Source organism: Cydia pomonella, chromosome 25 (assembly GCF_033807575.1).
Source record: "Cydia pomonella isolate Wapato2018A chromosome 25, ilCydPomo1, whole genome shotgun sequence".
Lineage (NCBI taxonomy): Eukaryota > Metazoa > Arthropoda > Insecta > Lepidoptera > Tortricidae > Cydia > Cydia pomonella.
In genome coordinates, this window is record NC_084727.1 from 4453354 (window position 1) to 4476060 (window position 22707).

General features: G+C 39.9%; 1 protein-coding gene across 1 annotated transcript; it reads left to right on the top strand.

The window, feature by feature from the left end:
* The first annotated feature begins 463 nt into the window (after positions 1-463).
* On the top strand, positions 464-22363 carry LOC133531261 (ATP synthase subunit beta, mitochondrial-like). The gene is made up of 15 exons (XM_061869392.1): positions 464-647; positions 3235-3407; positions 7421-7564; positions 8599-9445; positions 9762-9839; positions 10557-10739; positions 11151-11288; positions 11982-12079; positions 13105-13203; positions 16791-16949; positions 18146-18268; positions 18518-18730; positions 19443-19562; positions 20375-20446; positions 21538-22363. Exons 1-15 carry the CDS (start codon positions 596-598, stop codon positions 21640-21642), a joined length of 2604 nt encoding a protein of 867 aa, XP_061725376.1. The 5' UTR covers positions 464-595; the 3' UTR covers positions 21643-22363.
* The last annotated feature ends 344 nt before the right edge of the window (positions 22364-22707 follow it).

The following is a 22707-nucleotide window of genomic DNA, read 5'->3' on the forward strand; positions in this document are numbered from 1 at the left end:
AAGCGGCAAGTACTAAAATCGCCTGCCATTTGTAATAAAGTCAGTACAGTCAGCATCAAAAGTAGCGGATGAAACAACGCGCCAAAAGTATCTGATATTCCGTATAACTTTTCCAAATGTAGATAATTTTCTAAAATTCACGTTTAAAAATATATCTTTTACAGTCTTAGTTGTTCTATATTAAAGACATCACTTTTTGTCAAGCTGTTACAGAATGGTAGATACTTATGAAGCGTTATTTGATCCGCTACTTTTGATGCTGACTGTACAAGCCTTCAAGGATCAAAATCCCAACTAAGATTAGGGGTAGCTAGGTACTAAGACAGTGCTGCCTCCTATAGTTCATGCACGCTCCCTATTGTATTCTTTGGGTTGGAGTAGTTCGGAAACAAAACCTCTTTGATATTACCATTACGCGCCATAAATGCCATAAAATTCAATTAAATATCAACTGTCACGTATATTCCAAAACTCAAAACAATTTGTTTCCAAATGACACTTGTCATCCACCAAGAAAATTACACAAACCCAACAGTTTACCTTTTTCACAATATTCAGTAAAAAAAACATTTAATTACCCATAAATAATTGTGTAATGTTAAACATGAGGCTGTCGAAATTTGGATTTAATCTTTGTACAAATTATAGTAAGTTTTTTTATTTATTATCTAAGTGGTACCTGTAGTCTGGCAAACCCAATTTGTCAGTATAAAAACTATACTCATCCCTTTCTTTTGAGTGCTAGTATTAGTATTGCTGCAAAGAACTCCAGTCTTTTGAGTCTGGATTTGAAGAACTCTACTAGTTTTTACGAGACTCGGCGCTTTAAATATTTTCCTAAGTCTGGAGGCGAGTCCTTTATTGAGTCTTTTTTCAGAGCAACTCAGAAGGACTCAAGCCATATAGACTTCGTCGACAATTTTATAGGTTTTATTTAAATACCTAACAGTAAATAAGTTATGCGTTATTGTATGATTTTTGTGTACCTTATCCACGAATATAACTTAAAAAAAAGCGGCCAAGTGCGAGTCGGACTCGCGCATGAAGGGTTCCGTACCATTTAAGACGTATTAAAAAAAAATATACTTGCTAGATCTTGTTCAACATTTTACCACTTTGGACACACATTTTACCACTTTGGAACTGTCTCTCGCGCAAACTATTCAGTTTAGAAAAAAATGATGTTAGGAACCTAAATATCATTTTTGAAGACCTATCCATAGATACCCCACACGTATGGGTTTGATGAAAAAAATTTTTTTTTAATTTATTGACGTATTAAAAAAAAACTATTCACTAGATCTCGTTCAAACCAATTTTCGGTGGAAGTTTGCATGGTAATGTATATCATATATTTTTTTTAGATTTTTCATTCTGTTATTTTAGAAGTTACAGGGGGGGGGGGACACACATTTTTTCACTTTGGAAGTGTCTCTCGCGCAAACTATTCAGTTTAGAAAAAAATGATATTAAAAACCTAAATATCATTTTTGAAGACCTATCCATAGATACCCCACACGTATGGGTTTGATGAAAAATTTTTTTTTTTTAAATTTTTATGACGTATTAAAAAAAAACTACTTACTAGATCTCGTTCGAACCAATTTTCGGTGGAAGTTTGCATGGCAATGTATATCATATATTTTTTTTAGATTTTTCATTCTGTTATTTTAGAAGTTACAGGGGGGGGGACACACATTTTTTCACTTTGGAAGTGTCTCTCGCGCAAACTATTCAGTTTAGAAAAAAATGATATTAGAAACCTAAATATCATTTTTGAAGACCTATCCATAGATACCCCACACGTATGGGTTTGATGAAAAAATTTTTTTTTTTTAATTTTTATGACGTATTAAAAAAAAACTACTTACTAGATCTCGTTCCAACCAATTTTCGGTGGAAGTTTGCATGGCAATGTATATCATATTTTTTTTTTAGATTTTTCATTCTGTTATTTTAGAAGTTATGGGGGGGGGGACACACTTTTTACCACTTTGGAAGTGTCTCTCGCGCAAACTTTTCAGTTTAGAAAAAAATGATATTAGAAACCTCAATATCATTTTTAAAGACCTATCCATAGATACCCCACACGTATGAGTTTGATGAAAAAAGATTTTTTGAGTTTCAGTTCTAAGTATGGGGAACCCCCAAAATTTATTGTTTTTTTTTCTATTTTTGTGTGAACATCATAATGCGGTTCATAGAATACATCTACTTACCAAGTTTGAACAGTATAGCTTTTATAGTTTCGGAAAAAAGTGGCTGTGACAGAATCGGACAGACAGACGGACATGACGAATCTATAAGGGTTCCGTTTTTTGCCATTTGGCTACGGAACCCTAACAATGCATTTCGAAATTTCACTAACAAAAAAATTGTGAGTTCTCTGAAAAGAACTCAAGTCTTTACAAAAGACTCAGGTCACTTACAAATTGAAAAGAACTCGACTTTAGACTTAATATGTGAGTCTGAAAAACTGAGTCAAGTTTCAAAGCAGAGGACTCATAGGACTCTGGTCTTCACCAACACTAGTATTAGCGTAAAACAGTTACCCTATGATTCTCTCTGAAATAAGACAGTGCTTTGTGCTCCTGAGATTTTTTATTTTACGGAAAGTTTGGGTTATAAGTAATATAACAATTAACGTTATTTTCATAAAGCCAGCCAGGTTAACTGCAACCAGGGATCGGAAACCGGTATCTTTTGTGTGGGAACGAAAACGGTATTTTTTCGTTCTTTGTTAATTATTTCATTCCTAATCGGGCAATCTAATAATACGAAGTCGTTATCTAAAAACACAACTGAGTCCTACATTTTGAGTATAAAATAAACCGAAATATATGGTTATTTCGATGTTTTTGCAAAAAATCGGTTCCGATCCCTGACTGCAACTATAGGACAAATGCAACTACTTTGGCTTATTGTTATACTAATTTGCCTTATTGTTGCAATCGCCCTGCCACATAATAATATATCCTGATGACTCGAAAACTATTATACCAAGATCTAAGCCAAATTGATTTTGATGAAAGCTTCGAAACGCCCAAAAGAGCAACGTGCCTGCCTCGTCCTTCTTGTTTTCTTGTCTTTTAACTAATAGATTGTCTACAGTGGAACAATAATTTGCATATTATAAGAGATATCTAAAAATATTTCATAAAATTATTTGACTTGTTCCCTTGTTGACCAGCCAAGATGTCCGACTCTTGTACTAATGTAATCTTCCTCCCACAGCCCGGCACCGCCCGTTCCAAGCGCCGCGCCGCGAGGTGACCATCCCGCCGCGCGACAACGAGGGCGAGCTGCCCGACCTCCGCGACGTCAGTTCCGACAATGAGCCCAAGCGCCCCAACCCCCGGCCTTACGCCTCCCCCAAGATCCAGCAGAAACCCCCTAACATCGACAAGGTAGTCCCCAAAGGCACCAAAAAACTCGTCCCCATGCCGGACCTAGCGCATTATCTGACGTATTACGAGCTCTTGAAAGGCCTTAAACCTATTTTGCAGAAGTATATTTCGATGCTGCCAAAATATAGTCAGTTTCAATTGCTTTGGAAGAAGTTCAAACATCCATAGCTTCTGTTTACTGTAATAGCTGATTTAAGTAAACATGTAAACGAAGCTTAAAATTTTAGAAAAACTGAATTTTCTTGCAATGAAACTGAGACTCAAAGGTCTTTTAAGCGAGATACAATTTAATCATTTACTAGATTTTTTATTTAAAAATAACGTAACTTTCGTGGCCTTGTTTAGATTATTTATTGCCAAGTAGCCGCTATTGCAAGAAGTTAGTTAAAATGCGAGTTTTATTAGGTACAAATTGTGATGTTGTCATACGCTAGAGTGAAATTATTCGTGAACCAAATGTGTTGTTATTTGCTTTTGGTTGGTTTCTGCAAGCTTTATGCTTGGCAATAAATCATTTAAGTACCTATGTAATGTTTTTTATATACTTCTGTTTAAGGTATTTGTAAAAATTTTGGTTTACGAAATAAATACGTTTATTTTTATTAATGGCTTTTCTTTCACTCTATCGAATGACAGTTTACATATGTAAACAGTTTACTAAGTAAAAAATCCAGCAGGGGAAAACAGTAGGTATTAACCTTTTGAATGCCAAGAACACCTAAAGTCGTCGTTAATAGTCATACCCACAGCGCTAAGGACAACTATAGCTGTTATGGCGAACGGTCAAAGTAACCTTCACACTTTCGATTAAGGTTTACATTAGCTCCCTTGCGCCCGGGACCTTGGCGTTTGAGTCATGTTTGTGTTTATGACATAAAGCGTTCAAAGGGTAATCCACAAATCCCTGCCAGGGGTGGAAAGTAGTTGCTATAAGGTAAGGTGGGATAAGACTATCTCCGGGGCAAGACTAACACTTAATAAATAAACATTATTTATCCGTTAAGTATTATGTTGAAGGGAAAACTCCCGTCATTACCTGCTTTTTGGACCTATCGATGGCGTTCGATACAGTTTCGTATGATATATTATGGGATAAGATGGAAAAGAGAACTAGCACTCTGAGGGAGGTGATTAACCTGTTTCGGTATTAGTACGGGCATCAAACCAACCAGGTGAGATGGGCGGGCGCGCACTCGGACGTGTACAGATTGGAGTGCGGGGTGAGGCAGGGTGGACTTACCTCACCGCGCTTATTCAATCTGTACATGGATGAGCTGATTGTTGGACTCAGCAGCACGAATATCGGATGTTCGGTAGGTGGCACCACGGTGAACAACATTAGCTACGCAGATGATATGGTGCTGCTGTGTCCATCAATCAGTGCGCTAGTGAAACTCCTAAAGGTGTGTGAAGATTATGCGGTCGCTCATGGTCTGAGGTACAATACCAGTAAGAGCGAGCTGTTAGTTTTTAAAGCAGGTAACAAGGCCTTTGACGTACTACCACCTGTCAGCTTGTGTGGTATCGCTCTTAAAAGGGTAACGCGCTTTAAGTATCTCGGACACTGGGTGACCGATAATCTCCAGGACGACGTAGACATAGAGAGGGAGCGCAGGGCATTGGCGGTACGTTGTAATATGTTGCCTCGCAGGTTTGCACGATGTAATGGGAATGTCAAAATAACGCTATTTAAAGCATTTTGCCAGACCTTTTACACGTGCAGTCTGTGGACAAATTATACTAAAAGGGACCTCAATGCCCTGCGCGTCCAGTACAACAATGGGTTCAGGATGTTGTTGGGACTGCCTCGCTTTTGCAGCGCGTCAGGTATGTTCGCGGAGGCGCGCACTGATTGCTTTGGTGCAATAATACGCAAAAGGACTGCCTCCCTGATGCGTCGCGTGCGGGACAGTTCCAACAGCCTCTTGCGCCTAGTGTTAGAATCGCCTGCTTGCGCCTTCTGGAAACACTGGGAGGGAGTACATATGGGATCCAGAGGCTTAGTGTATAATTTATTATGAGTTAGTATAGTAGTTAACTAACATAGGATTAAGGGAATGTATACTAACACTATGGACATGGTCCGAAATAATAAAAAAATTGAATTGAATTGAATTATTATTAACATTATAAACATTATTAATATTAAATAAATATTATTCTTAATAAAATGGACTTAAGTCCCACTGTAAGCCAAGAAAGCTCGTGTTTTGGGTACTCTGACAATGGTATTTTATAATATACTTATAAATATATAATATATATTTTTATACATAGAAAACATCCATAACTCAGGAACAAATATCTGTGCTCATCAAACAAATAAATGCCCTTACCGGGATTCGAGTCCAGGACCATCGGCTTCATAGGCAGTAGGGTCACTATCCCACTAGGTCAGACCGGTCGTTATCTTAGTAGTTATCTACTTAGTTCTTCTGGGCATTTTCTGCAAATCGGCAACCATTGTGCCTATTATGCGTAAAACGAGGTAGCGCTACTCTAACCATCCCAGTAGGGCTAAGATAGTCGGCTCTTTATCATTTGTCACCATACGTGTCCCGTTCTAAGAAGTATGTAAGTGCGAAAGTGACGGGCATAGTGACAAGTGATAAAAATGGAACCATGATGCCGCCCCATCTTGTAGCTTTTATATAACGCGAACGTTTTAATAACTTTATTGTAATCTAAAAAACGGTTTATTCAACGAGCGACGCAACGGTCGGTCGCCCTAGTGGTGTGCCAGGTAAACATAGACATCGACATAGGAAGAAACCGGTTTTTGTTCTAAATCGGTTAATTTGACAAGAACTGTTCTCATAAAAATCGGTTTAAAAATAACTGTTTTTCGAGCGTAACCAAATTTTTTGCGCCAAGTACATGATAACGACGACGACGGTATTTAGTTTTAAAATTATGAATGAAAATCGTGTTGATTTAAATCAATATACATTATACATGATAACATGCTACATGATATTTGAAATAAACTATGTTTGTCTTACCCCACTTTACCTTAAGTACTTAGGATAAATTCCATCTGACCCGCCATTGAACACTATGATAGAAAACATTGGGTGAGGCATTTCCACTTCTAGAGCTGCGATTATCTGTGAAGTGAACCACGCTTATGCCACTGAAAACCAGGGCCACGGGTTGCCGCGGCGTTATGCTGAGTGGGGATCCTATTTTAGCGTCCAATGTTTTTCTTTCTCTGTATGTTCTTTTTTCCAAATGTAATGTGTTGTGGCGTTAAATAAATGTATTTGCTTTCTTTCTTATCCACATCATTATCCACGTTATACCTATGTATTGAGTTACTTTAAGATTATACTATCCATAAGGTATTTATCTACTTGTACCTTATGTTAGCGCCTCTTATTGTAGCTTAGTACCGATCAGAGTCCGGAACCGGTTTTTTGGAAAAACTTTTCGGTTTATTTTATACTCCAAATATAGGACTCGGTTGTGTTTTTAGATAACGACTTCGTATTATTAGATTGCCCGATTAGAAATGAAATAATTAACAAAGAACGAAAAAATACCGTATTCGTTCCCATAGAAAAAATACCGGTTTCCGATCCCTGGTACCGATACAAATGATGTTGGCGTGTGAGTCATATTTTTGGCGAAGTAATGGTCTACTGGGTAAGGCGAAGGTATTGAATAGCGACACGAAAGTGCCAAAAATATGTACACACCTAAATGTATAGGTAATGAGGGCTACCGCGTTTAATTTCGCCGCTATTAGGGGCGCTGATGTAGACGGAGGTCTTTCAAAATGTCAAATGCATAGTATTTTTGGGGGGTACAAGCTTTTTTAACGTGAATTTTCACTCCTTATTCATAACTGTGGTAAACCTACACAAACGCGGTAGCCCTCTTTAGGATGAATATGGATGTTTTGGAAAAACCTTTTAGATTAGCGCAGCCTGGAAAAGGGTTAAGGGTTCCTGGCGTTCTAAGGGTTAGACAACTAGTAACATGTCTTCTATTCCATTTTTCCCTTCGTTTAGATATATCAAAAAGCCGTTCCGATCACCCCCTTGACGGCCGCAGCTTCGTCTGCCGATAACCTGGGTCCACTCCATCAGCCACCTCCACCACCCCTGGGCTTGACTCGTCCTCTGGACCTGACACCACCGCCGCAGGTAGAAAAGGTCAGTGTTGTATAGATCTTAAGAATACCAAAGTTTAACCCTTTAACATTTTTTAGGGTTCCGTACCAAAAAGGTACAAAAGGAACTCTTAGGGTGCGACTCTGTCCGTCCGTCCGTCTGTCTGTCTGTCTGTCAGATCGCTAAATATCTCGAAAACCACTTAAGCTATCGATTTGAAATTTGGAATAGTTATGAACAAGGCTAACCCAGACACATGGAAAGTATTTTTTTTTATTTTACTTTTAATAACTATGGGAAATGCCCAATATGAAAAGGGGGCAAAATTTCAAAGTCTAGTGACTAGGTCAAGTGGGGTATCATTTGAAAGAGCTCAAATTGACCATTCCAAAACAATTTTTTATTATTTTTTAGTAGTGGAAAAGAATTGATTTATGAAGGAAAATGTGAAAAAAATACTTTCAATGTGTCTGGGGATAAGGGGGGGTCCTTATCTTCGAAGTTTAGCGAAGAAAAATTAAGATTTTTTTACATCATATTAACATTACTATAAAATTTACAGGAAAAATATAGTCAGACCTCTATCTTGATGACTTTTTTTTTAATGAACAAAAAACATTTTTGTTTTCATCATCATTTAACTTTAACTTTAACCAACTTTACGTGTGTTTATTACATTTGAAATTTCTATGAGATAACATTAAAGACACCTTTTTTCAAATATAAGAACAATTTCTGATATCCCTTCACATGATAGAGAATTATCGTCGAAAACCCAACATATGTGCATGCATTACATCGCGCAAATTAGACAATTTGCCGATAGATGACGCTGTACTCAATTATAATTAGTATAGGTACTTCTGATCAAAAGTCTTTCACCTTTATAGTTACAAGAGATAATTCAAAGTTTGTACGGAACCCTCGGTGCGCGAGTAAAAAGAACTCGCGCTTGACCGGTTTTTTTATGTTGGGCACTTAAGTCTTAATTAAGACTAAAAGGCTTCAGTATTATAAATATAGGTATAGGTGGTTCCCTAGAGCAAAGTACTACTAATGATAAGATACCATTACAGGGTCCACAGGGTTCACGAGGTCCACGGGGTCCACAAGCTCCACGAAGTCCACAAAGTCCACAGATCCACAATAATCCAACGAAGTTCGTATCTATGGCCGGAGAAGAACGTATAGACCGTGAAATTCCCCTCCACAACTACGACAACGAGGACTTAACGCTCGGCCCTATGAGCCCCATGAACGTGACAGCGGTAGACGCTGACTTTGACCCAAAATCTGTACCACAAATTCCCCTCGCCTCTTCAAATCCGAATATAACTGCTCAAGATTTCGAAGGTGTTCCTTTAACATCAGCTTCTAACCGCCCGGCTGTCAATGTTGAGACGTTAGGTGGTGCTCCCGGTCACAGTTACCGAGCAGCAGTTCCAACAGATACAAAAAACTATCCTACAACACGACCGATTCTTCCGCGCGATCTCGAACAAGTTACATCAGAGACACCGGTTGCTACTCCTAGTATGGCAACTCCTAGCGACAGCAGCCCTTTCACTCGAACGCCTCCTCAGAAAACACCTTGGGAACGATCCATGTCGACCTTCGAGAGCTGCAGAATAGAGGATCGCGTAGAGCTGGAACCTACTTTAGCTATTGCAGATCCTTTTAGCCGTACGGCGTCTGGATTTGGAGACCTGTCGCCTTCTTGTAGCTGGTCTGAGCCTCTGACGTCTGTGATCATGCCTGCTGAAGTCAGACCGAGCAAGAAGGAGGCTTGTAGTGGAGAGAAAGCGCCTCCGGCGATGAAGGAGGCTCCCAAAGCAGCCTCGGGAGGAGAGGCGAAAGCGGCAGCTCCAAGCAAAGGGCCACCGAAAGCTGCAGGTGGTGGGGCTACTGGAAGGATTATAGCTGGTATGTGTCAGATATTATTTGAAAGATCTCTGCCCCATTTTACAAAGATGCACGTTACAATTTTTGACCTCCCGACGCAAAAAGAGAGGTTTTATAAGTTTGACGCCAATGCCTGTGTCTGTATGTGGCACAGTAGCTCTGAAACAGATGGACTGATTTCGGAGATTCACATTTCTTTCATTTGACGAATATTGTCGCCGTTTTAGTGTTCTAAAGATATAGCTTTATTAAATCACCAAGTAAATTTAGAGCATTTTTAATATACTGTTTCGCTGCCTCCAGACTCCAAATGAAGAAAATAATTGTCTGTTTACAGTGATCGGCGCTGTAGTTGATGTGCAATTCGACAAGGGCCTCCCGCTGATTCTCAATGCTCTTGAAGTACCCGGAAGAAGTTAGTATGAATCCTCTCTTCTGTAGTTTCCTTTATCCTGCTCTACTTATTAACACATTGACTGTCGGCGACCCGCTAGCCGGGTTCTCGGTTCGCAGGCGCTTTTCGCTACAATACTGTTTTTTTACGCTTGTAGCACATAGCTTGCGCTGGCACTGAATGTGTTAATCCCCAGAATTATGTGAACAAATTATGTGTTTGATTAGATTTAGTTCCTATAGGGGATCGTCCATGAATTGTAAAGAAAGGACGCTGAGCAAGAGGGATTTCGTACCAATGACCCGTCTGTTCCTATCTCTATTGCACACGCACAATTTTATTGCTGTCCCGCTAGCACAGTGTTATTGACCGTTGGCATTATGATAGGAGAAGCTATTTAATTACGTGCGTGTGATAGAGAGATAGAGAGGCAGGTCAATGTATTCCTCGTGCCAAGCGTCCGTTCTTTAGGCGAACGCGAAGTATATTCATTGGTAAGATTAAGTTATTGATGTAGACCACTAGAAGGCAGACCCTACAATGCACAAGGGTGCGTGCGTAAACGGGCAGCACATGTTTAGAGGAGATAATGTTAGGAGGAGCTTATTTCATTTCAATTCTGGTCATGATGTGGTAGTCTGGTAGTTCCTCCAACACGCACAACCTGTTAGAAGACATTCTCATTGAAATATGACTGTGGTAACGAGTAACCATACCAATTTGACTTGTCACCTCCAGCCCCGAGGCTCATCCTCGAAGTGTCTCAGCACCTGGGTGACAACGCGGTCCGGACCATCGCCATGGACGGTACCGAGGGTCTGGTCCGGGGACAGGAAATCATAGACACCGGTGCGCCGATCACCATACCTGTGGGCGCTCCCACACTTGGACGAATCATTAATGTCATTGGGGAACCTATTGGTAAGTAACTAACCCCTTCTTGCTACTAAGAGAGTCCAAATTCTCGATAAGCCGGTTATTTGAGAAAGCCTATGGAGATACCAGGAAGATTTTGCGATTCTGGACGGGCTTAGGCTGGCTGGGGGGCACTCTTCACGTAGCGTGCCCATCATTCTCAGGCTTGGTGTGGAAACTATTGTGTGCCTATTTATTAAATCCCTTTATAGACATATATATGTAATGAGAGCTATGTAAAGAGACAGCATCTAGTCGTCGATGCTTTAAGATTCCACTTTTTCTACACGCATGGTACAAGTATGGATTTTTTCGCTCGCTCGAATCTCAACATTAACGAGGGGTTATACAACTTTGCTTACTTGCAAAAAAAAAACAATTTAATACGTCTCAATAATTGTTATAAACCTGTTTCAGATGAGCGAGGCCCCATAGAGACTGACGTTTTTGCGCCCATACACGCGGACGCTCCACCCTTCGTGGAGATGTCGGTTGAGCAGGAGATCCTCGCCACCGGCATCAAGGTGGTGGACCTACTGGCGCCTTACGTCAAAGGTAATCATGTCTTTATATCAAACGAACGGCTAGCATGAGTTGCGTTCTCGCGACTTCAAGTATGGACTCGCGCGCGAGAACGCAACTCATGCTCATGCTTTCATCATCGATTTGTGACTTGCTGGCGTGGCGATGGGCTGCTATGTGTCAGGAACGCTTGAGATTTTTCGAGATGATTATTGATCAACCCTTAACGACTAACGTATAATAATCGTTTTCGTGAATGAACGTTACGAACTTGTGTTCGTTCGTAACACAGTACACAATGAACGTTAACGAAACGTCATAATAATCATCGCGACATTCCTACGTCAGGGTTAGGTAAGGGTTATAAAACAAATGTTTAACGACCGGTATCAGCGCATCGACTTATATATTTTAATTCGTAAAGACGGGCCTTTCGGGCACTACGAAATGGGCCAGAAAATTGGTGCGCAAACGACGTTTGGTCACATTTCATTGGTGCCCATGTTTGCTCGGCGTTATATGAACGGGGCCTATCTTTAGGTACTTTTGAAATATTTGCCCCAGTGTCGATCATGCATGCACGACGCTTGCGTGTTGTGTTCTGTGGCTCTCGGGTTACAATTTTGAGACAGCGTCAGCAAAATCAAGGTGCGAAAAATAAAATATCTGGCGCGAAGTCTTCGCACGCGATTCGTGCAATAATTGTGGGTACTTCTTGTTTTGCAGGTGGGAAAATCGGTCTTTTCGGCGGCGCCGGCGTTGGCAAGACGGTGCTCATCATGGAGCTGATCAATAACGTGGCCAAGGCGCATGGTGGCTTCTCTGTAAGTAAATATTCTACTGTCTATATCAATGGTTTTTAGGGTTCCGTAGCCAAATGGCATAAAACGGAACCCTTATAGTTTCGCCATGTCCGTCTGTCTATCTGTCTGTCTGTCTGTCTGTCTGTCTGTCCGAGGCTTTGCTCCGTGGTCGTTAGTGCTAGAAAGCTGAAATTTGGCATGGATATATAAATCAATAAAGCCGACAAAGTCGTACAATAAAATCTAAAAAAATTTTTTTTTTAGGGTACCTCCCCTACACGTAAAGTGGGAGTGAATTTTTTTTTCGCTTCAACCCTAGAGTGTGGGGTATCGTTGGAAAGGTCTTTCAAAACTAATAGGGGTTTTCAAGAAACATTTTTTGATAAAGTGAATATATTCGGAGATAATCGCTCCGAAAGAAAAAAAAATGTGTCCCCCCCCTCTAACTTTTGAACCATAGGTCCAAAAAATATGAAAAAAATCGTGGAAGTAGAGCTTAAGAAAGACATTAAATGAAAACTATAGCGGATATGATCAGTTTAGCTGTTTTTGAGTTATAGCAAAAAGTTTTCCCTTCATAGTAAAAAGACTTACTTTAATTAGGTACTGATTATGCAAATTTGCCTATTTGTTTAACTCGGGTGAAAGGTACCGTGTCATCCCTTGGTTAACAATTTACTATACTTTAAGCTCCAGTTTAGCTTATTGTGACGGAAGAGTAACTACGGAACCCTACACTGAGCGTGGCCCGACATGCTCTTGGCCGGTTATTAACCAACTAGCTGCCTGACAAAAAACATAAGTATTGTCGAGTGGTCCTGCCTCACTTTGGAAGTGACATGACCTATGACGAATACAGTCAATAAGGCTTACTCTGTTCATAAAAGATCGCGGACCACTTCAGGTGCTTCTGTTCCAGGAACCAACGGTTAAGAACATAGATGGAGCATTTAAGATAACTCGCGGTCATCACATACCTACTACTACTACTATTACTATTTATTTATGCGTTGCAGCGGTGTTTATTGGTTGGCATGTGTCGGCAGGTGTTTGCCGGCGTGGGGGAGCGCACCCGAGAGGGCAACGACCTTTACAACGAGATGAAAGTGGGCGGGGTCATCAAGGATGACTACAAGTCGTCGAAGGTATGGAAAGTGTAAAACATATACAACATCGCAATGTGTCTCTTAGGTATGTTACAGTCTTGTACAGTCAGCGTCAAATACTTAGTAGCAACCAAAGTAGCCAATTAGTTCGGTACACCATATATTTAGTATGGTGTACCGAACTAATTGGCCACTTTGACTGCTACAAACTATTTGACGCTGACTGTACAATCAAATTGACATCTCGGTTCGTAGACAAGATGCCAATCGTTCAAGCTCCGTAGCGTAGCGTATAACAAACACCGGATTGACGGGGGCAAAAGTGCACCAGTGCTAGTGATTAATTAAAAATCGACTAAATTTATCGACATCGTAAAAAACAGTTTTATCCATTATTATCAAAATGACTAATGGCTAAGTTTGAATACATTTAATTGTGTGCAAACCTCTTTCATTTATACTTGTCACAAGTATAAACAACCGATATCTGACATTGACGGTGTCGAGTCACTTGTGACAAGTATTGAAAATTGAAATTTGATTGAATAATTAATTCAGTACAACAATATTATTTAGCATTCCGATTAATTACGCCTATCTTTTTGTTTTTTTTTTAAAGTCGGTTAAAAATGCCTCGCAAGAAAAAACGTCGTTCATTTTCATGGAAAACTGACCATAGAGATACGACTTACTTTTGCAATGTAAAAATGTAAAATTCATATGTCACGAAAAAAGTTTTCTCATACCAAATCCTTTATAGTATTTTATGCAACGTTGTAGGTACAAGTGGGTCAAAAAAGGCGAGTGGCGTGAGTTACATATTATCAACACTATAAATTATTTGAATTTGCACCAATTACCACAGTTAACCTAGAAAGGTCATTCAGTTGGCTAAAATGGATATTCTCGCCCAGGCGACGAAGATTAAAGTCAGAAAATGAGGAAAAAATGTGGATTGTATATTATGACAATTATATAAAATATTAAAAAGGTTAATTGCTCATAATGTTTATTTATGTGTAATTCACATTCTTAAAATTACACAACGGTTGTACGTCATTTTTATCGATATCAAGTAATAAAATTAATTTAATTTGTCCTCGCACTATTAAACGTCAGTTCAGATTTGCTCCCGTCGATCCGGTGTTTGCGTATAACACATCTTTCAATCACTCTTCCATATTAGTGCGACAGAAAGCTACGGAGCGTCGATGATTGGCATCTTGTCTACGCACCTTTGAGTAGATGTTGCTGGACGGCACGAGACGACTATCTGATGATCAGTCAGATGGCAGTGATTATATCAAGATAACTCAACAACGATTATGATGAGTTATATCAAGATAACTCTACAACGATTGACAGCACAGACTGTGCAAGTGTACTGTGGTTGACTGGTAGAGAATGCCTCAAGGAATTAAGTCCGCCTATTGTACGTTATTCCTGTAACTGTGCAATAAAGTTTAAAATAAATATAAATAAATTAGATATAAAATTTATAGCCAGATTTTTCTTAGATTTTAAACCTCTTCCCTGTCAATAACTCCTTGCTTGGGCTTATTACACCCATCCTGCCGCCGGTGCTTAAAAGTATGGTATTTTTGCACTTGAACTATTTTTAGGGTTCCGTAGCCAAATGGCAAAAAACGGAACCCTTATAGATTCGTCATGTCCGTCTGTCTGTCCGATTCTGTCACAGCCACTTTTTTCCGAAACTATAAGAGCTGTACTGTTCAAACTTAGTAAGTGGATGTATTCTATGAACAGCATTAAGATTTTCACACAAAAATAGAAAAAAAACAATAAATTTTGGGGGTTCCCCATACTTAGAACTGAAACTCAAAAAATCTTTTTTCATCAAACCCATACGTGTGGGGTATCTATGGATAGGTCTTCAAAAATGATATTGAGGTTTCTAATATCATTTTTTTCTAAAATGAATAGTTTGCGCGAGAGACACTTCCAAAGTGGTAAAATGTGTGTCCCCCCCCCTGTAACTTCTAAAATAACAGAATGAAAAATCTAAAAAAATATATGATATACATTGCTATGTAAACTTCCACCGAAAATTGGTTTGAACGAGATCTAGTAAGTAGTTTTTCTTTAATACGTCATGAAATTAAAAAAAAAAATTTTTTCATCATACCCATACGTGTGGGGTATCTATGGATAGGTCTTCAAAAATGATATTAAGGTTTCTAATATCATTTTTTTCTAAACTGAATAGTTTGCGCGAGAGAACCTTCCAAAGTGAAAAAAAGTGTGTCCCCCCCCTGTAACTTCTAAAATAACAGAATGAAAAATCTAAAAAAATATATGATATACATTACCATGCAAACTTCCACCGAAAATTGGTTTGAACGAGATCTAGTGAGTAGTTTTTTTATAATACGTCATAAAATTAAAAAAAAATTTTTTCATCAAACATATACGTGTGGGGTATCTATGGATAGGTCTTCAAAAATGATATTTAGGTTCCTAATATCATTTTTTTCTAAACTGAATAGTTTGCGCGAGAGACACTTCCAAAGTGGTAAAATGTGTGTCCAAAGTGGTAAAATGTTGAACAAGATCTAGTAAGAAGATTTTTTTATAATACGTCTTAAATTGTACGGAACCCTTCATGCGCGAGTCCGGCTCGCACTTGGCCGCTTTTTTTACATTTCAAATGTTATGAACGATATTCTGATATTTCGTGAAACGCCAAATGATTCTTGCAAGAGTTATCGGGCTCGACACCAGGCCCGACGTCGCTTGCGCTCGTTAGTCGTCCGACACGATGGATCTAATAAGCCCTTTAAAGATTGTCTATGGTTCAAAGTATAATATTATTATTAGCTCTCAAATCAGGTATTGGTTGAGAAGGTTTAAGTTAGCCTTCGTAATGATAAGTACTCGCTATAAGAATATCTTAATATTTAATAAATTCCAAAAGATCCTACCGACTGCGCTATGTAGTATTTGGTGGTTTTTACTTAAACTAAATTTTGAAGGAACACTTGGTATTTATTTATTTATTCTATTCTTACAACGAGTCATCGTTACCAAGACAAAACAAGAGGGTGTGGTCGCCTATTTGACATTACATATTATTTTTAACCTTTTCGCCGCCATTGACTTGATATAAAGGCCCCATTTCGTACCCCACACGCCACGACTTGATATTTATTATACGAGTTATTTACGTGCAATTTTGTATTTGTATTTGTATTTATTTATTGTATACATGTACAGTAATGCATCAGGATACATGGTGTTAAATATAATTTCTTAGGTATAGTACATGCTACCCTGTGAGGGCATTACAATACAATGTCTTACTTCTATACTTATACCTATGTTATATTCTGTCCATCTTATGTTAATAATACTAATATTTAATGATATAACTTATACAATTTAATTACATACATTTAAATTTATTCTCATTTAGCACATCTAAAAGTATTTATCACATTTAATTGAATATATCTAGTTACTTTAAATTTTTGAAATGGCTATGATGACATTTTATTACTTCATTGATGTGGCGCGGAAAAGTTTAAAATATGCGTTCGGAAACGTTATATACTTCGGATACTATTACCCTGTGCAATTACCACAGGTATTCAGTTTGTGATCAACAGGTGGCGCTGGTATACGGACAGATGAACGAGCCACCCGGCGCACGCGCGCGTGTCGCCCTCACCGGGTTGACCCTCGCCGAACACTTCCGTGACAAAGAGGGACAGGACGTGCTGCTGTTCATCGACAACATCTTCCGTTTCACCCAGGCCGGCTCCGAGGTACGGTAGTCACGTGTCGTTCTCACCGGGCTGACGCTCGCTGAACACTTCCGCGACAAGGAGGGACAGCACGTGCTGCTGTTCGTCGTGAACATCTTCCGTTTCACTCAGGCCGACTCTGAGGGACGGTTGTGACGAGTCGCCGTCACTGGGCTGACGCTAGCCGAACACTTCCGTGACAAGACGGGACAGGACATGCTGCTGATCGTCAACACCTTCCGTTTCACTCAGGTCGGCTTCGAGGTACGGTAGCAACGTGTCGCCCTCACCGGGTTGACCCTCGCCGAACACTTCCGCGACAAAGAGGGACAGGACGTGCTGCTGTTCATCGACAACATATTCCGTTTCACTCAGGCCGGCGCCGAGGTATAGCTCAGTTTTATTGGTCGATGCGGGATGCGGGAGATTTCCAAAATGCATGCCATTATGAGTTTCACTAGTCGTTATACACCATACACCTTACCGCCTGCAGGGAGTCACCCGCGTGTTGTATATCGACCGAGCTATCGACTTATGTGTTACACTAGTTGTTATACCGCCTTCGGGGACTCCCCGCAAGCTTTATATCGACCGAGTAATCGACCAATGAAACTGAGCCAATACGGTTGTAATGCGTCACGCTCACTGTGTTAAATAATATAATTAATGACGAGTAAGCCGTGCTGCGAACAACAACTTCCGTTTTACTCGGACATACACTAATATGCAAAGTTTTTTTTTTTATAAGACATGGTTACACAAATTGACCAAGTCCCACAGTAAGCTCAATAAGGCTTGTGTTGAGGGTATATCCATGCTCATCACACGAATAAATGCCCTTACCAGTATTTGAATTTGAACCCGGGACCATCGGCTTTATAGGCAGGGTCACTACCCACTAGGCCAGACCGGTTGGATTGGGCCACTTAGTTGCGATACACCTAGCTGTACCTTTACCGAAGAGTAACTGCTAAATATCAAATGATATTGCATAAATACATTTTGAGAACAATCTATTCCAGCCTTAGTGCGTTTAAATCCACTAGGATACAGCTGTTACAAAAGCCACCACCACTGCTATTTGGTACCAAATATACCCGATACTTTTGTGGTATCTTTGGGACCTGCAGTATAACTCAGTCAGTATTACTATTGACTAACAAAGCAGTGAAAATGAAGTGCAGGTGTACCTATTGTTTTTTTTTTTCTAATTTTAGGTATCGGCGCTTTTGGGCCGTATTCCATCTGCTGTGGGCTACCAGCCGACGCTAGCTACCGACATGGGTACCATGCAAGAGCGTATCACCACAACTAAGGCAGGATCTATCACCAGCGTGCAGGTATTGACTTTTTTAAATTACTGGATCCATCCTAAAAAATTCAACGTTGGTACTTAAATGTATTTGTTTTTTTGGCGGATCTCGTATACGTACTACTTATAACTACGTATACATAGTAGCTAATAAGGTATATATTTTCAACAACAGATTTGCATATTCTACGTTTTTTTTAAAGCTAGTTATCTCCCGCCACAGTTAAACATGATTTGGCATTTTTAATGACATAATAAAAGAAAACGATAATTTCAGGCTGTGTACGTGCCAGCGGACGACCTAACCGACCCCGCCCCAGCAACCACCTTCGCCCATCTAGATGCCACGACGGTGCTGTCGCGCGCCATCGCCGAGCTCGGCGTGTACCCCGCCGTGGACCCGCTGGATTCCACCTCCAGAGTCATGGATCCGAATATCATCGGGGCTGAGCATTATGGAGTTGCGCGCGGCGTGCAGAAGATATTACAGGTCTTTAATGTTTTAGACCTCAAACTCTACAGGCTGAGATCTAAGAAATACAGTGCTAAATTCTGATCTAGCATAGACATGGAGTCAGACCAAGATAAGTTGGCAGTGATTTTGATAGACTTAAAACAGTGCATGTGTTAAGTAAACGTCAGAATTTCATAGAAGTCTGACGTTTAAAATAACACGTGCACCGAATGGGCTGTCTAAATCGCTGCCAACCTAGCTTGGTCTGACTCTAGGTAGATATAGGTATTATCACTATCGTTTAATGAATGAGCATCGGATTTTATCGGCAGCACGAATGCTCAATGTCATAAGAGTTTAGTACAACCACAAAACAATTTTTTTTGAGCCCTGTTCTTGAAAACTTCTGTAGTGTCCATCTGACTTTGTTATTTACATCTTTGGAGAAAGGTGAGGTAATTATTTTTGCTCTTATAGATGTTTCATTTGACTTTGTTCTTCCTTTGTAGTGAAAAACACGCAAATCTGTTAAATAGTTAATCCTAGCAAGCACAGGCATCCTTATTTATCCATATCGAAGTTACATGGAGTCGAAAGTCGAAAAGCCTTGAATGGCTTCAATAAAAAAGGTACGGCTGTGCCTACTTTGTTTATTTTGCTCGACTTGGCGGGTGCTCGAAAGATACCTATCGTAATACATGGTATCTATCATTTTTCTGAAATTCTTAGGCGTCCGTCTTATTCACAGGACTACAAGTCGCTGCAGGACATCATCGCTATCCTGGGCATGGACGAGCTGTCTGAAGACGACAAGCTGACTGTGGCGCGGGCGCGCAAGATCCAGCGGTTCCTGTCCCAGCCCTTCCAGGTCAATATTCACTTGTACACAAAACTATAAGGCGCTGGCGCTAAAATACGTCCTCACCTGGAGAAGCTGTCAGAAGACGGTTACACTTCGTTTTTTTAGCTTTAGAAAGAACTTCAGCAATTTAACTTTGAAGTTGTACATTGGGCACTTTTTGCGGTAAATTTGAAGTAAATTAAATTATAAGTACCTACTTCGCTACATCAGATAATTGCAATATGATCGGCATTAACAAGTTAAAAGCCTGATAAAAACTGCACGCTGACTTCGTTAGAGTTCTTTCTAATGCTTAGAAAACGAAGTACAGTGTGTATAGTACTGTAATAGTACCCAGAAGTTCTTGAACCAACTTTTCCAGGTGTCTGTTTACTCGTCTATATGACTACAAACTGCAGGACATCGTTGCTATATTCGGTATGGATAAGCTGTCAGAAGGCGACAAGATCTAGCTGTTCCTAGTTCCTACTCGAGCCCGTCCAAGTCTGTCTAATGGCATACTCGTATGCAGGACTACAGTTGCAATTAATCTGACTTCATTGTGTCGGTTGTTTGGTATGTTGTCAGGAATCTTAAGATGCGTTTTTTATTTCGTCACATAGCGTATGTTCTGTCTTTCACGGGCGCACGCGTATTGCATATCTATAGAAAAATATTAGATCTATGATTCATAACTTGAAGGTGTCAACGTAAGGCGATATAGAAGGGAATGTTCTCCATTTGTCTATTTTGACCCTCGAGGAAACTAAGTGTGTTTCGAGAGGAATACAATTTTGACTACATATTTTGAGCCAAATCTGAGCAATTTTCTCCTACAGGTGGCTGAGGTATTCACGGGGCACATTGGCAAGCTGGTGAAGCTAGAGGAGACGATCAAGGGATTTCAGAGAGTAAGTTTTCATTTTTGGCAATAGGGCCAATTAGATCCACACGATGCAACGGGCTCGGGCTAGAGTTATTTTCCGTTTCACGAAATATTAGCACATCGTTAAAATATTTCAATTGTGAAAAATGTTCAAGGGCAATAATATCAATCATTTAACGTTTTTGGCAATTAGAGACAAAGTATTTTGTACTTGTCGAATGTTGTCATTGTCCTTATAGTGTTTTGATGGAATACGTGATTTTAAATAAATAGTTTTCTCAAACTTGCTATGAAATGATGACATGACTTACGTTAATTTAGGTCCGGAAATACTACATATCAGGTGAGATGAGTGAAGTAAGTAAGTAAGTAAATATTCTTTATTGCACCAACAATTATACATTTTACATACATGTAAAACTACAAATGATTTTTAAAGGAAAATAGAACCAGGTAACAACAGGCGGTTTTATCGCTAAAAAGCGATCTCTTCCAGACAACCAGACACGATGATATGTAAAGGAATTTCATACTGCCTTACACACCTAGGACTGTAAAGCAACCTTTTTTTGTTTTTTCAACAAATAATACCCATAAACATCAACAAATAATATTTTTCAGTTAGCTTAGTAAAGTGATCTGTTGTGCATATTCGTTGCTAAGCAACGGCGGTGGCGCATCGCGCAGGCGCGCGGACCTACGCGCGTAACGTTATACACAGCTGGTAGGGTGGCGAGCCGAGTAGGTCGCGACAAAACATATTGATTACAATTTTTTTGTTTTAATTGCAAGTTTGAGAAAAGCACTATACATATTTCGGCGAGAAACGGAGGTTGCCAGAGCTCAACGAGGGGTGGGAGGGGGTTAGCGTCGGCAACGCGCATGTAACTCCTCTGGAGTTGCAGGCGTACATAGGCTACGGATACTGCTTACCATCAGGCGGGCCGTATGCTTGTTTGCCACCGACGTAGTATACAAAAAAAACGGGGTTGCCGGCCGCATATCTCTATCCGGCTTCGCTACGCTCAGTAGTATATATCTACTTAGCCTGCAACCCTACGTTTCCCGGCTTCTATAGTAATGTAATGAAGGCTTAAGAGTGAAATTTTATCACAGATCCTGGGAGGAGAGCTGGACCACATTCCAGAAGCAGCATTTTACATGGTCGGCACCATCGAGGACGTCATTGCCAAGTCGCAGGAGCTCGCCAAGAACGTCTAGCGGCCGACAGATGCCGCGATTTATATAGTTTGTAAGATTATAGGACCGTCCACATCTGTGGAATGCGCCGCAAGAGCGAAAAGGGCGAGGAATAGAGCTAATAGACGGGCGTACCTAAGCGAGACCTTGATCCAATCCAACACTCATAGCCGCGTCCTTAACGGACGTACGGCGAACCATCTTCGATTTGATCGAACAAGCCTCGAACCGTGTCAAAATTGCGGTCTGATACGACCGTTTATTAGTGCTTTTACTATACACGCAACCATAAAGGCTTCTACAAATGTCACCGATAATTGCATGCGATTTGCGATATATTGCGGCCATTGTTCGATCGATTGATTTAATTCCGCCTACTGAGCTGGCAATTATTTAAACTCGCATGCCATTTGTTGCAACGGGTGTAGAGGCTTTAAAGTAAAGTAGAGTCAGAACCAAGCTAAGTTGGCAGCAATTTTGGTAGCCCAGTCTGTGCAAGTGTTAAGTAAACGTCATAATTACATAGTTGTTTGATGTGTAACAACGCTGGCCCTGTCTAGGCTATCAACATCGCTGCCAACTTATCTTGGTCTGACTACTACATAATGGTCGCAAAAAGGCGTATTCGCCAGATCAGGACGCTCCTTAAGAATTAGCACAACTGGTTTTATTTTGTTATGACAGAAAGTTGCGTTAATTCTATTCAATATATTATTACTTATTAAATTATTCTAACATTTCATCTTCTGTTTTATTTACGTTGGCAAATTAACATATTACATCGGTAGTTTGGTACTCCCGTAATGAAAACAAAGTTGTAGTGTTCTCCGCTGTAGGTATACGTTAATAAACAAACATAACACTAGTGGGTCTGCGTCTGCGAGCTGTAGACCTCGCGTTAAGCTTAGAATATGTAAACGTAAAAAATACTTAGTTCGTTGAGTCGTTATAACAGTGAACTGCTAAGTCTTATGCGCCTTAGACGCTATTGCCGCTTGTCCTTTATGCCAACTTCCGCATTTTAAAAATATATACTAGATTGAAAAAAAAACTATTTAATCTTCCTATAAGAGTAGAAGAGAACAT